Consider the following 13,537-nt stretch of genomic DNA (forward strand, 5'->3'; position numbering starts at 1 on the left):
GCAGTGTTTCCAAATGTGTCCTGACATTAAAAACTGGAATGCAGGAGTTAGTGTGGCTGTGTCATCTTTCATTTCACTGGCACTGAAGTTGTTATCTCATGTAGGAGTTTGAACGCTCTGTTTTTGTTGTCTCTTTTAATATCATTTCTATGTATGACACTGACACTTGTCTCCAGCTGGGCGTTTGCAGCGAGGTATTGATTCCTGCCAGGAAAGCCATGTTAGCTGATACTGGCTGGGAGCAGCAGCTTTGAAGCCTGAGTTGGGGAGAGCCCCAGGAGATCCATGTTACTGCCTGCCTGGTAGCTGGAATAAGAGCTATTAGAAGAGTTTGGAGATCTCCTCCCTTATTTCCATTGCTCACTTGCTTTTTTCATCCTTCCCTCCAGCACCACTTTTTGGAGTACTACTCCTTCTTTCCCTTGGCTGTAATGGTGTTACAAAATTGTAAGGGATAGCAAACTGCAAAGGGTAGACCCTGCTCAGCCCTGACCCAGAGATGTGAGTGCAGCTGAAGGGCTCTTTCAGGGCAAAAGGGCAGATCCTACTCACCAAGTTTATCCTGAGTCAGTGACCAACCACGATCTTGGGGACTGTGGTGTATCCCCTCAAGTTTCCATCTTCTGGAAGCAAAGTTGGATTAGTTTTACTCTTTGAGAAATGTTGTAGTAATGCAGATGGCTTGCTAAACTTTAGGGTGGGTAATTGGACATTTTCTGCTCAGAATTCCCACAGCAATTCCATTTGGGTGTCGGATTGGTGGGGTTTTGCTCCAAGTTGTTCCACACCTCAATGCAGGTGTGGAAGCACTTGCTGTGCTTTGCAGCACTTCGCTGGTTAATGCAGAGAAGTTGGTCTCTGAAAATGACCTAAAGGCAGGCAGGGAAATTCTGCTCCTAGGTGTGAACAAAACAGGAGGAGAAAAACATAACTCAAAAAAACCCCCCAAAAACAGTGATAGGAAAAAATAAAAAGAGTCTGTAGCACTCTGTGTCCTTGCTGGGGTGAACTGGGAATCCTGCCCTTCTGGAGGGTCTAGATGGATCAAGATACTGGGATCAAAACAGAAAGTGAGACCCAGAGTAACCATTTGAAAAGGGAACCAGACCTCAGAGTGATAATCTTCAGCCCAAAGTAAGCTTTGGACTCAGACACGCTCTTGGCTGCTTGACCACTTCCTTTGAGAGTGGCCTCTTGACCAGTACCAGGCTCAGAGAAGAGAGTGAGGCTGAAGGACCCCAAGCCAAGCAGGCAAAGCAAAGCCGAGGGTGCTGTGTCAGTCAGTGTGAGCTGGGGTATAAAGCAGAAAAATGCCAGGAGAGCAGTCAGTGCCCCACCCTAAGTGCCACCAGAGGAGTTTTTTTTAGGCAGAGGGAGCAATGAGAGCAGTGCTAGCTCAGATACCTGTTCCAAGGAAAAGGAGGAAGGGTTTGAGCAGGAGATGAAGAGGATTTTAACTTGAACACAAATGGGACAATTGTTACACCCCAGCTGAATGTTCATGAACATACTGTTGTGCTTCCAGAGGAACCTTGATTAATTTCAAAAGAATAAACATTAAACGTAAATTATCAGGTAACTACAAATGTGAGTTATCCCTGTGAAAGGAAGAAGTATGTTAATAGCTAAGTGGGAAAGAGAAAATGTGAGAGAATAGAGGCAGAAGAGGATCTGTGACTGGGTTCTGTATGTGTCAAAACTCCTGCTCATGATAAAAAAAGTGTCTGTAGTGCTCCCTTCTTCAAAGACAGACAGTCCATGGTTTCATGGCTTGCAAGTGGGATAACCAAGAGAATGAGTGTCACTCTCAGGGCTGGGGAGAGAGAATGAGGGAGTTCTTGGCCTCTTTGTAGGATGACAGGAGATTAATATATGTCTATACATAATTTGTGTATGTACCTAAAGGAAACATTTTCTATAAGAAGAAAATGCAAGTGTTTAGGATTGGATGAAACAGAAACCATGCGTTTTGAGGTTAGAAGGCATGGGGCAAATGTCTGTAAAAGTGGCAGCTACAATTTTGCACATGGCTGACAAACAAAATGACAAACTTTCCCAGCAGTGTAGATTATTATTATTGCCAGAGAGAAGGGTCAGAATACGAATGTACACTCTCAGTAAACAGTGGCCAAACCAGCACGGTAAGAGTTGCTGTCGCTGAGATGAGGAGAGGGTTTGTATTGAAAAGGCTTTTGCTTACAGCTCCCACTACATCCTCAATGACAATACTTAAAGTGTTGCTTGGAAACCTGTTTTTGTCTTTTTGAAATTGTAACATAAATATCAGAGAAGGTCTAAAATATTTTATTAAAGGCTCTGATGAACTGTAGGATGAGGACAGTTTTCCAAAACGCTGATGGGCCATCATTAAAGGCTGCAGTCCATGCAGCTGGTGCTCCTGCTACATTAGCTAATGCCAGTGTAAGCACAGCTTCAGTACTGAGTAATTCATAAATTACTCGTGCTTGTACAGATTAGCTGGGATTGTGTCTAGCAGTGGGAGCCAAATGGTTTCCAAGTGCCTCCCTGACCGCCCTGCTGTCAGCAGAGCACGAGCCAGATCCCCACGGGCCCCAGGAACTGGGAATTCAAACAGGAGCTGGGGCTTCTTTCACTCCTCCGTGCTGGAGGTGCCAGAAGCCCGCTTCCCACAGAAGCATTGATAAGCTATTGTTATGCTAGAAATTTCCCAGACCAATCTTTCTGCAACAATGAGCCTGTGAAAGCCGGGACAATGATACACTGCGGGCTGGTCCCAATCTTGGAATCGATCTCCCCTGTCTGCCTGAACAAAGGCCCAGCCTGACACAGACAGGTGAGGGCAGCACATCTGAATAGCCTGACACGAAGTAAAATGACTGCAACCCTATCTTTCTTTGTCAAGTGTGTGAGTGGTGTTAAACAGACAGTAAACCTGCCTGGGCTGTAGCAGCATCGAACTCCAGGGCTTTGTTAGCTGCCTGAGGAGGAAAGAAAAAAAAAAACAGACTGCATTTGAATGCCTTTTCAGGCTCTTTGCTTTGAGCCTGGAATAGTAAGCCAGAAATAACCAGATTGCTATTATATATCATAATGGCCAAAAGCTTAGCAGGAATCCAAAAGGATTACCATTTCATAGAGTCAGAGAGAATATGAGGAGTTGTTGTTTCTTGAAACAAAAGTGGATTGAGAGAGCTGTAAAGCCACCTGCTCAGTACATAAACAGTCCTTGAGGGATAGAAGGTAGAAGGAGATTTGCCATTTGGAATTAGAGAACTCTATGTCACAGGATACCCCAAAAAGAGAACCTAGAATCCCAGAATGGTTTGGGTTGGAAGGAACCTTACAGACCATCCAGTTCCAACCCCCTGCCACAGGCAGGGACACCTTCCACCAGACCAGGTTGCTCCAAGCCCTGTCCAGCCTGGCCTTGGACACTCCCAGGGATGGGGCAGCCACAGCTTCACCAGCCTGTGCCAGGGCCTCACCAGGTCCTTATGTGGACATCAAGATATGAGGGAAGGCCAAAAAAAGTGATGTTCTTAGAAGATTCTTTTTGGCCTAAACAGGTTTTTGCACCCTGAAACTATTTCCAAAGGCACCTGACACCATTGCCACCTGCTCGTGCTCTCCTCCACTGCAGTCAGCGTTTGGCCCAAGCAAACAGTTCATGTTTCACTTTGGTGGCTGCAGGAGAAACCATCTGCTTCCCAACATCCAGCACATTAAAAATTCATTCTAGACTGGATATTTTATTAGTTACTCCTTTTCCTAGAGAGTGACATGATTGAAATCTGCTCTGACTTTCACCAAGGTTTATCCTGACTTACTCAATTAAACCAACAGAGCACATGGCCAGCATCTTGCCCTCACAGTGGCTTTCAGTGGCCACTGCCACTGCTACTGGTGTGCCAGGAGCTGTGCCTGCTGGGACACCTCAGCTGTGTGTTTCTGACTTTGCTTTACTCTTGTCCTTTCATTGGAAAGATTCCTGACATTCAAGGCTCTGGGATCTCTAATCTCACCTTTCTCTCTCCCTCCTAGCGTCTACCAACTCGTTGTCAAGGAGGAGAAGCTGCAGAAAGCCCGCAGAGCTGCAGACATCATTGAGTGCTTCTCTGTGCCAGTGAGCTACAAGAATGCCTCCAGTCTGGACTCTCCACACTACTTTGCAGCCGAGCTGAAGCCCATCAACCTTCCTGTCACACAGCCCTTCACCGTGGGCGACAACAAGACCTACAATGGCTACTGGAACGCTCCCCTTTCCCCCCTGAAAAGCTACAGCATATACTTCCAGGCTCTTAGCAAGGCCAATGGAGTAAGTGCAGGGAAAATTGAGCTGGATCTGTACATGTGGCTGCCTCTCTCTGTCCTCCTCATCATTCTTCTTCCTTCTCGATTGGATGCTGGTTTAATTTCTCCTTCTTATTACCCTCTTACAAAAATCTGATGAAAATCAAGCATGCCATTACTTGTCCTTCACTCAAATCTCTCTCTGATGCTCAGATCCAATGAGAAATCTGTTGAGGACCCTGATTCTGCAAAGGCACATGTTGCCATGTGATTTACTAAATGAGCTGCTTAGAATTTAGATACTTTTTTTTTACCCTTCCATAAGCATGAATGTCAGAGCAGGGGCTATTGTGCTTTTAAAAGACATAATTGCCATACCTTGATAGTTCACAGTGTTTGTGATTTTGGAGGAGATGTTATGAATTTGGATTACCTTGGAGCTTGCACTTGGCCATATCATAATGCAGCACTTGTGGTTGGGAGTTTCAGCTTGAGTAAGTCAAGTACGGCAGAGGGGACTGTCTGCATGTCTGTCCTACCCCTTTGGAATGCTGTATTTCTATATATCTTTGCTCTGTGATATTGGGTTTAAAATGCAGACTGCACAGGAAACATAGCCTGCCCTATTCTCAGACTCAAATGACAAACACACAGTGCCACAACAGGCCCCATCCCACCACAGGAAAACAGGAGGCCTCTCTTCTCTCTTCCGGCTGAGGATAATTTGTGACCTTTTACCTCTTCTGTTTCAGGTCACTTCAGCAGTGTTCAGGCCAGATCCAGCCTCAGTGGATCACCTTCCTCCCCTTTGGCTCCCCAGCTGTTTTCCATTAATACATAACACGAGAATTTTCTACTCTGCCCTCATGAAGAGTCTTAGAGCATTGTTGGCACACCATTTGTGACAAGGCGTCACAAATTTGGGTAGCAGAGTCTGCCATTATTAGTGTGTTTGCCAGTGCTTTCAGGAATTTAATTTTAACGTAAATAAATTCTCTACAATATCATCCCTGAGAGAGCAAAATTACAAAAATCAGTCAAAGGTGAATGGTGCAGGCTTTAGTGGCTTTTATAGCTGAAATGCAGCTGCACATTGCAGAGGACTGTGGTGGTGACACAGGCTGGCAGTGCCAGCCAGTGTTCACAACACATCTTAGTGCTTTACACCCATCATTTATCACCATTTTCTTCCAGAGCTTCAGCTGTGTGGCTGACAAGTACAAAACCTCTTCAACACTGTGCTGGTTTTCACCTTGGTTTCCTTTCTAGTCAATACAGTTTCCTTCCAGCACGGCTCGATTAATTCAGTTTTGGATTTGCCTTTATAAAGGAAATTGTGAAATATATGTATATGTCTCTCTGTTTCTAGTTAGTTCCCCCATGTGTGATAGTTAATTGCTAGTGAATGGATCCCCAGGGAAGAAGGAACTTCATTTGCTTAAGTACAATATGATACTCATAACTGGGTTGTGTGAATGGCAAGGTAGGCTTCCCTTGGCATTCTGGATTCAGGCAGCACTGGTGTTCCTGCTTTTCCTGCACCTCTGGAGCAGGCAGGTTGCAGCTCACCCTACATTGCAGGTGCTAAGGACTCAAAAAAGGATGACTTGCCTGGGCTGTCCTAACAGGAGCAAGATTCTAAAGAGCTTTTTAAGCATAAGTTAATCAAAAGAGTCTTAATGCAACAACGAACAGTTCATGACAGGATGAGAAGTGTCCAGCCAGACACGGTAAATTCCTATTTGAGAAAGCAACTTCCTCCTGTGGTAATAATTTATATTTCTACAGTATATGCTTATATATCCTCGAAGGATAGAGGTGTGGGTAAAAGATAGAGTAAATGCCCAAGAGTGGAATATGGATCTTCAGAGGAATAGCTGTGATCCCTTCTGTTTCTTGGTAAAATCATTAAACACTACATGTCAAATATTAGGGTCTTTTGCAGCTGTAAATAGTAAGTTTTTGTTCCACTCCCAGAATTATTTACAGGTACCATTTGTATTTAAAGAGTTATGGGTTTTTTCTTGTCTTTAACCTGAGCAGCTTTGACTGGTCTTCAAAAAATCCTACAAATAATTATGGGTGCACCATGGCATTTCTATCCCTGGCAGTGTCCAAGGCCAGGTTGGACGGGGTTTGGAGCAACCCAGGATAGTGGAAGGTGTCTCTGCCCATGGCAGGGGATTGGAGCTGGTTGATCTTTAAGGTCCCTTCCAACCCAAACCATTCCATGAATTTTGATAAGACACATCTGCAAAAAACCTGAAACTATAACAATTTAGCACAGTTAAAGTAGAGCCTTTTGTTCCCTTACCCATGAAAAGCTTACCAGAACATTGCCACTCATTTTTTAATTAGGATTTCCTATAGTTTCATTAATCACTGATGGTTGTGGAATGATGAAATTTCTTTCCACACCTGGAACCTGCAATGAGAAGCCTTCACGCAGTGAACCAGAACATCTTCCTTTGGAAACACAGGGCTCTGGGGAGAGCTTAATTTGAAGAAACAGCCTGGATTTGGTCAAAAAGCTTGATTAGGAGGAGGTTAGGAGTGTTGTAGGAGTTCTGCATTGTTTGAGCTCCTCTGTACATGGAGGGTTGTGCTCATTTGGTGTTCCCGTCTGCTCTGCAGCCATTAGCTCTGATTGTTACACTGAAAGGAACATAATTAACAGCTGGATGCAAAACAAGTGTCGCAAATTGCTGCAGAAGCTTTTCTGCCTTCTCTTGTGCACGGTTTTACTTGTCTCAGAGTCTGAATGAAAGAGCTGTCGCTGCCTGGATCCATCTCTTGGGCCAGTTTGGTCACTGTGGTGCTGCCTCCAGACAGGAGTCTAAGCAGAACACGTGTGAGACAGAGTGGTTTTCAGCTTTGTTAGACAAAACGCTTTCAAATCATGTGAATTTCCCTCCTAGGCACTGTTGACAGCCAGATGCTGAGCTGAAATGCAGCAGAGTTTGAAGCGAGAGATGTTTGATTGTCCCCAGGTCTTTATCTGTCTCATTGCAGGTCTCTGGTTGCTGATCCAGCACCACGCTCCCACGGGGAGAATTTTTGGCTGCTGTGTGAAACCTGCCTGAACTTTTGAGCAGCTCAGAAACCAGAGCTCCTTAAAAAAGTCCTTTCTGGAGGTGCATTTTACCTCACTGAGTTAAAACGAAATCTGTAACGGTGTAGTTGCAATCAGTAACTCTTGGCCATTTTTCCTCGAAATGGGAGATGAGCAGGAGCCTGTGGTAACACAGCTGGGGATGACGTGGGGGATGCTGCCAGCTGCTCTGCCAGCCTGGTGGTCCAACAGGTGACTGATGTCTTCAACCGAGAATTGTGAAAAGTAGCACTGCAGGAATCAATGAGAATATTATTTTTTTTTGAGGGAATGATAGACTCTACCGAGATTCCTATTGATTTTTTGCCTCTCTAATGACTTGTACTACATGCACAATTTGGCAGCTCATTATTATCAGGGGACTTGAGGCTGGATTTCTTGATGCTGACAGGTCTACTCCCAGCACACAGCATTATTCTTCTGGGACTTTTTGGAGGTATGGATAGAGCTGCCAGCAGAGAGGTGCCATTCATCCCTGTGGAGATGGGCATGAAAAAAACAGGGAGGTGTTTCAGTTCAGCACGAGCCGTGCTCTGAAAGATGAAATGGCACCAGGGTTGCCTGCATTGCTTCTGTGAGCTACTAACCAGCTTTGGGGAGCTCTGTGTTCGGGAGGATTTTGGGTGTACAGTTTATCCACTTACATTCACTCCTTCTTAATCTCATCTTGGAGCTGCTGGCACAGAAATAAAGCAGCTGTGGAAACACTTCACTCTTTGGAAGCCCCTGTTTCCACATCTGGTTGACCAGAGGATGTGGACCTGAGTGTTTTCTGCATAATAAATAAAATCCTCCTCCAGCCTACCCCACTTTTGAGAGGTTGAGAGGAGTGGGTATCCAATGATCAACTACAGATCGTTGAAATAACTTCCTACTGTAAATAATAAAAGCCCCCAACCAGTTTGTTAAACCTCCCTTCCCCAAATGACTCAGATACTAAAAAAAGCTGATACTAAAAAATTGCAAAGGCAATAATAGGTTTGGCTTAGTCTCTGGAAGGAAATAGCAGTTTCCTGAAGCTGGCAATAAAAATTATAGGGGAGTCCATTGGCCCTGCACAGACATATGTTAAGACTGCAGACCACTGGCTGCAATGGGATAAAAAAACCCCACACAACTTAGAGCTCTCCTGAACTCGGGAGAAATTTATTGAAGACCAAAAAATAATTCCTTAAGGTTGGACAAACCTATGGCTTCTACCCTGTGTGAAGCAGGTTGCCAACAAGCTCTGTGTATAGCTCTGGGGCGTGGGAAACTGAGGCTGAGGAGAAGAGTGGTGATTCCTTGTCTGGTCCATGCACCAGCAGCAGATAAAATTGCCTGTTCCCAGTGTGAGCTGCCTAATGAAACTGTTCCTGTTGTAGGGCAGCTCCAGTGGCACATCAGGGGATAGCAGGCCCCACCGGTGCTGGCAGGTGGTTCTTCAGGCAAGGCAAGCGCTGTTTGACTGCTGTAAAGTCATCATCATAGTAAAGGAAAGGAGAAATGGTGGGTGTGAAAACAGATGGAGGAAAAAGCTTTGCTGCTTTCATTGTTGTTCGTAGTCTGTAAACAGCAAGCTGTCAGTTTAAAAGAAAAGGGGGAAAAAAAGATCATGTGGCCTTTTAGGTTGTGAAGACGCAGCTGTCACATAAACATATGTCCTGCTGCCCTTGTAGCCCTTTTCTGCAGAAAATTTTTCCCATCCAAACACTGAAGAGACAGAGGCAGAACTTGTCTTGTTATCATCCATTTCACTTGAGCAAAATGTGCATTTAGGAACCTCAGTAATTAGTAGACAGCAGCAGCTCCTTCGCTTCTAAAGTGGAAGAATAAAGCTATATTAAAAGAATGTTTTAAAAAGCCCTGGAAATTCAGGGGAATGCTAAAGCAGGCTCATGGTGTGCAGTTTCCAGGCTGTGGGCAGGAGTTGTGGGGGCAGAGGGGGCTTGCCCAGCTCCTCAGCACAGGACTCTCTCCAGAGGGTCTCCAGGTTGTGCTGGTGGTAGGTGCAGGTCCTCCCTCCAGGAACAGGCTGCCAGCACCCTGAACCACAGTGCTCATATGTGTCCATGTGGTGTGTGGACTTAAAAATACAGTCAGGGTTCAGCCTTGAGTGAGGGTGCACCGTAATCTTCTTTTACTTATAGGTAAATAAGCTCCAGAAAACAAATCTCCATAGACAGGTTGAGGTAGACATGGATGGGCTTATTTTGCAGTGAGCTTTCAGGATATGGAGCATGTTGGAAGGTGGGGGTTGGATCAAAGGCTGCAGGATGTAGTCATGAAGCATTTTCCTGTTCCAGGATCTCAGTGAAAATGTGCCTACATTGTTCCATTACTGTTTGGCTGTAAAATGTCTGCCTCAACCCGGCAGTGATACAGAACTGGAGCAGTACTGGCATCTTAATTTAAGGTATTCCTGTGAGCTCAGCCATAATATGAAACAGATATGCAGAATATGCAGGCTCTCAGGTCATCATTAAGATCGTTGTAGATATACAAGGCCTTGTAAAACTTCTGTGGTGTCATGAAATGGAAATCAAGTATTGCAGCATTTGAAAGAATGTTCAGAAACAATGCAGAGACTGAAATTTGGGGAATTTTTTTTTTCTAAAACTTCCATTATTATCCCTTTATTTAATTATTTTTCTTGCCATTGCTTTAAGCAGTCTGGATGGATCATTGATAATTACCTGCATTGTTTATTCCTGCTTTGCTGGTGGCTAAAGAGAAGCACCTGGCAGTGATAGAACAGGAAGTAGTGTGTACAAATTGAAAGATGGGAAAAGTAGATTAGGAAAACAACAAAAAAAAAAGCATTGTTCCTGCCTATGGCACTTTAATGTTCATTCCAACCCCTTAACATTCTATGATCTTTACTGTGTACAGGAAAACACCTTGAAGCAAAAGTAATATTTTTCATAAAATGAACATGATTGCAGGAAAGTGGTTTTACTGGTTTGCTTGGGGGGGATTGGGTTCGAGGTTCTTTTTTTTGGGGGAAAAGTGTTATTTATTTTTTCTGTTTCTTGTTGAAACATCTCATGGAAACTTACAATTCTCAGTATCAACCAAAGAAAAGTAGAGTAAATTTAAAGAGATCTCGTTTTTATGAGACACCAAAGAGATGAGCAGTGGGGAGATGAGTGGAAAGCAATGCAATATCCAGCCCTAACCCAGAATATGGACTAAGTTCAAGTCTTTAAACTTCAGCACCCCTGGGAGCTGGGAGCCTCGTGTCTGTGCAGGTTCTTTGATCTTTTCCTTCCCAGCAGATGCAATTTGAAATGAAGTTCTGAAGTCCACGTCTTGTTCCTCTAGCCCTTGCTTTTGGCAGTGCCAGTTCTCCTAACAGCTGTGGTTGTGCTCAATGCAGCGATCAGTGGATGCAGATGCAAGCAGAATAAATTCTGTCTTCCCAAATCACCCCGTGGGAGGGTCTCGTGCAGGAATACCCACACATTCAAATGAGATCACTCTAGACTCTTCTTTTTCCAGCCTTGACTAATTTCTCCAGCTTTCTGTTACACTCTGAAACCAGCGGAAAGCAACAAATACACAAGAAAATTTTCCTCAACAAAATGTGAGCAAGCGTCCACTTACTTTAGACTGCAGAAATCCTATCTCGTTATTTTTGTGTTACTCTTCATTGCTGATTTTCCAGGTCACCTTGTTGTAGATCAGAAACTACATCAGGATGTCTCTGAGTTCTGGTTCCCAGCATTATGTGCAGAGCCAGCTCTGAAAACAAAGCTGCGCTTTTCCTTCTCCATACATCACAAGTGGCAATAAAGACTTTGGATTTCCAGAATAACTGGCAATTCAAACTCGTTACCCACTAGGCAGAGGGGAGTGGGGAGCTCTGTGTGCAGCTGTGGTGGCTTTGCAGTGCCAATGTTTGTGCAGGTTGTGCAAGGAAGCTGCCTTTTGAGGGTCAAAGGGGTGTAACCAAAGAGATGTCTCTGGTTTACTGGGATAGCAGGGCTTCAGTCCCACTCTGGAGCACACACAGCTGGGAAATAGGCATGGTTTGTCCTCAGGGGTCCAGGAACTTCAGAGAGTTTGAACGCAAAGCCAAAGGGAGGGTTTGTCCTTCTGAGCATCTCATTGTCTTTAGACTGCACAGAGGGACTTGTATCCAGATTGTGTAGCATCATAGAAAGGCATCAGAGGGAATTGCTCCTGTGAGTCCCATATTTCCTTGCATGGATTCTGCAATCATCCCCTTCCTATGAGCAACAAAAGTGTGAGGAGAAAAGCACAGTAGGGCTGGGTGTGTCTGCTCCAGCCAGGGAGGATTTGTCACTGACAGAGCAATTTTCTCCAAGAGCAAATTCAGATTTCCACAAGGTTTGTCCAGGTGTTTGAGGACGGGAGGAGGTGCTCAGCAGTGCTTTGCTGGGTTGTTGTTTCCAGAGCGCAGACAGCATCCATATTAATGGAGCATTGTTAACACAGTAATTTATGCGGGATTCATTACACCTGAGACATGTAGAGGCATAAAGAGCTCTGCAAAGCCTGCAGCAGATTAGTGCCTGACAGAGGCGGCTCTTCAACCAAGCAGCACATTCCTGTTTGGATGGCAATCACAGGCTGGACAGCAGCAACCCCTGCCAGGAAGGGCTGTGCAATGAGGAGCTGGGGACTCCACAAAGGTTGTGTTTGCAGCGGAGGTGGCCTGAGAAAGCTGCCGAGTTTGAGCTGTTTGTGAAGCCAAATACAACATTCAGATCCAAATCCTGTTTCTGCAGCTCTGCAGGCTCCAGGGTGGGTTGAACACAAAGCGTTGGGTTTTGTCCCAGCTCTGCAATGAGGAGCTGCAGTGGTGAGGGTTGTTAGAACAGCTTGTTTGGCAGAGGCAGCAGCACAGAATGTTGGTCTGCTCCACATCCATCAGAGAGCTGAAATATTCAGATGACTTCTTTGGTGTCTGTTTGCCATGTGTTTAAATAAATACCCAATTTGCAAAATTTGCAGTAATGGTGCATGAAAATGAGATGTACAGTGGCGTGTGCTTCTGACCCAAGGCTTGTCAGTCTATTACAGAGCAGGTCATTTAACTGGGAAATTCTATTAGCTAATCAGGCACTTACGTGGGACCCATCACTCACACATGGAGCGTGGAGAAACGTGTTGTCACTCCCAACTTTTCAATACTTAAGAGAACCAACTGCAGGCAAGTCCAGTAGTGTGGAGTGTTTTATGCAACAAAAACTGTTGGTGGTATTTTCAAGGATGAAGTGCAAGAAAAGATACATATATTTTTAGTAGCTTTTAAAAGGAGTGTGTGTTTACTGTTGATGGGCAAATTACACACTGTGATGTTTTCCTATATATTTTTCTTGTGTTTTTTATTTTTCAGGAAACAAAAATCAACTGTGTCCGGCTTGCAACAAAAGGTATGTGGGTCTCTCTTTCCTGCAAAACACAATGCCAGAAATGTAAAAACTGCAGTGGTGGCACAACTTGATTACAGTTCCTAGCCAAAGAACCAGCCGCTTTATTTCCTCTTTTATTTTATATTTTTTAAAAGGAAGATTGCAAAGGCAGAACGACCATTTCCAGGACCACTCCACTATATTTGTGGCCTCTGTTATTTTTTTTAACGCAGGGTATAATTCTCTGTGGTTCTTCCTTTCCCTCATTCTGTTGACAGCTTTTCTGTCCTGAGGACTGTTCTTGCTGTTGGCAGAACATCACTGAAAAAGTGACATTGACTTCCTATTCAATTTGTTCTCTCCACAACTGTACAAAGTAGATAAGAGGAGATCTCATGTAAGCCTAACCTTGTACACAGTGGGGCACAATTCTTACGTCACAGCATTTTCATGCTATAATTGAACAAACTAGGAGAAAGCGTTCCTGATTTTCACTGTGGTGAGCTCAGAACAGACCAAGCTGACGGGTCACACAGCCCTCAGTGAGCAAACCTGAGACAAACAGCCCCAGGGTGGTTCACAAGGTGTAGCTCTTGAGGGACCAACAGTGAGAGTGTCTGAGCTCCTTCTTAGTGTTTACAGCTGCTTTTAACTCTTCTAAAGATTTCAAAATCACCCCAGGGGCTACTTCTCCAGAAAAGATGTCAGACACCAATTTATTTGTAACACAGAGGAGTAGCTGTAAAAAGATTTCCCCAGCACATGTTGTAGTCTCCCAAGGAGCTGTAGGGAA

The 13,537-nt window shown here is 44.6% G+C and overlaps 1 protein-coding gene across 9 annotated transcripts in view; it reads left to right on the forward strand.

The window, feature by feature from the left end:
- PTPRT (protein tyrosine phosphatase, receptor type T) overlaps positions 1-13,537 on the forward strand; it is a 315,834-nt gene that overhangs the window by 218,012 nt on the left and 84,285 nt on the right. For all 9 annotated transcript variants that reach the window (XM_017735146.1, XM_017735147.1, XM_017735148.1 and 6 more), the window contains exons 11-12: positions 4,024-4,297; positions 12,729-12,765. In XM_017735146.1, coding sequence (XP_017590635.1) covers positions 4,024-4,297; positions 12,729-12,765 — 311 coding nt within the window. The remainder of the gene's footprint in view (positions 1-4,023; positions 4,298-12,728; positions 12,766-13,537) is intronic.

This window comes from Corvus brachyrhynchos, unplaced genomic scaffold (genome assembly GCF_000691975.1).
Source record: "Corvus brachyrhynchos isolate BGI_N302 unplaced genomic scaffold, ASM69197v1 scaffold125, whole genome shotgun sequence".
In the NCBI taxonomy this organism is placed as follows: domain Eukaryota; kingdom Metazoa; phylum Chordata; class Aves; order Passeriformes; family Corvidae; genus Corvus; species Corvus brachyrhynchos.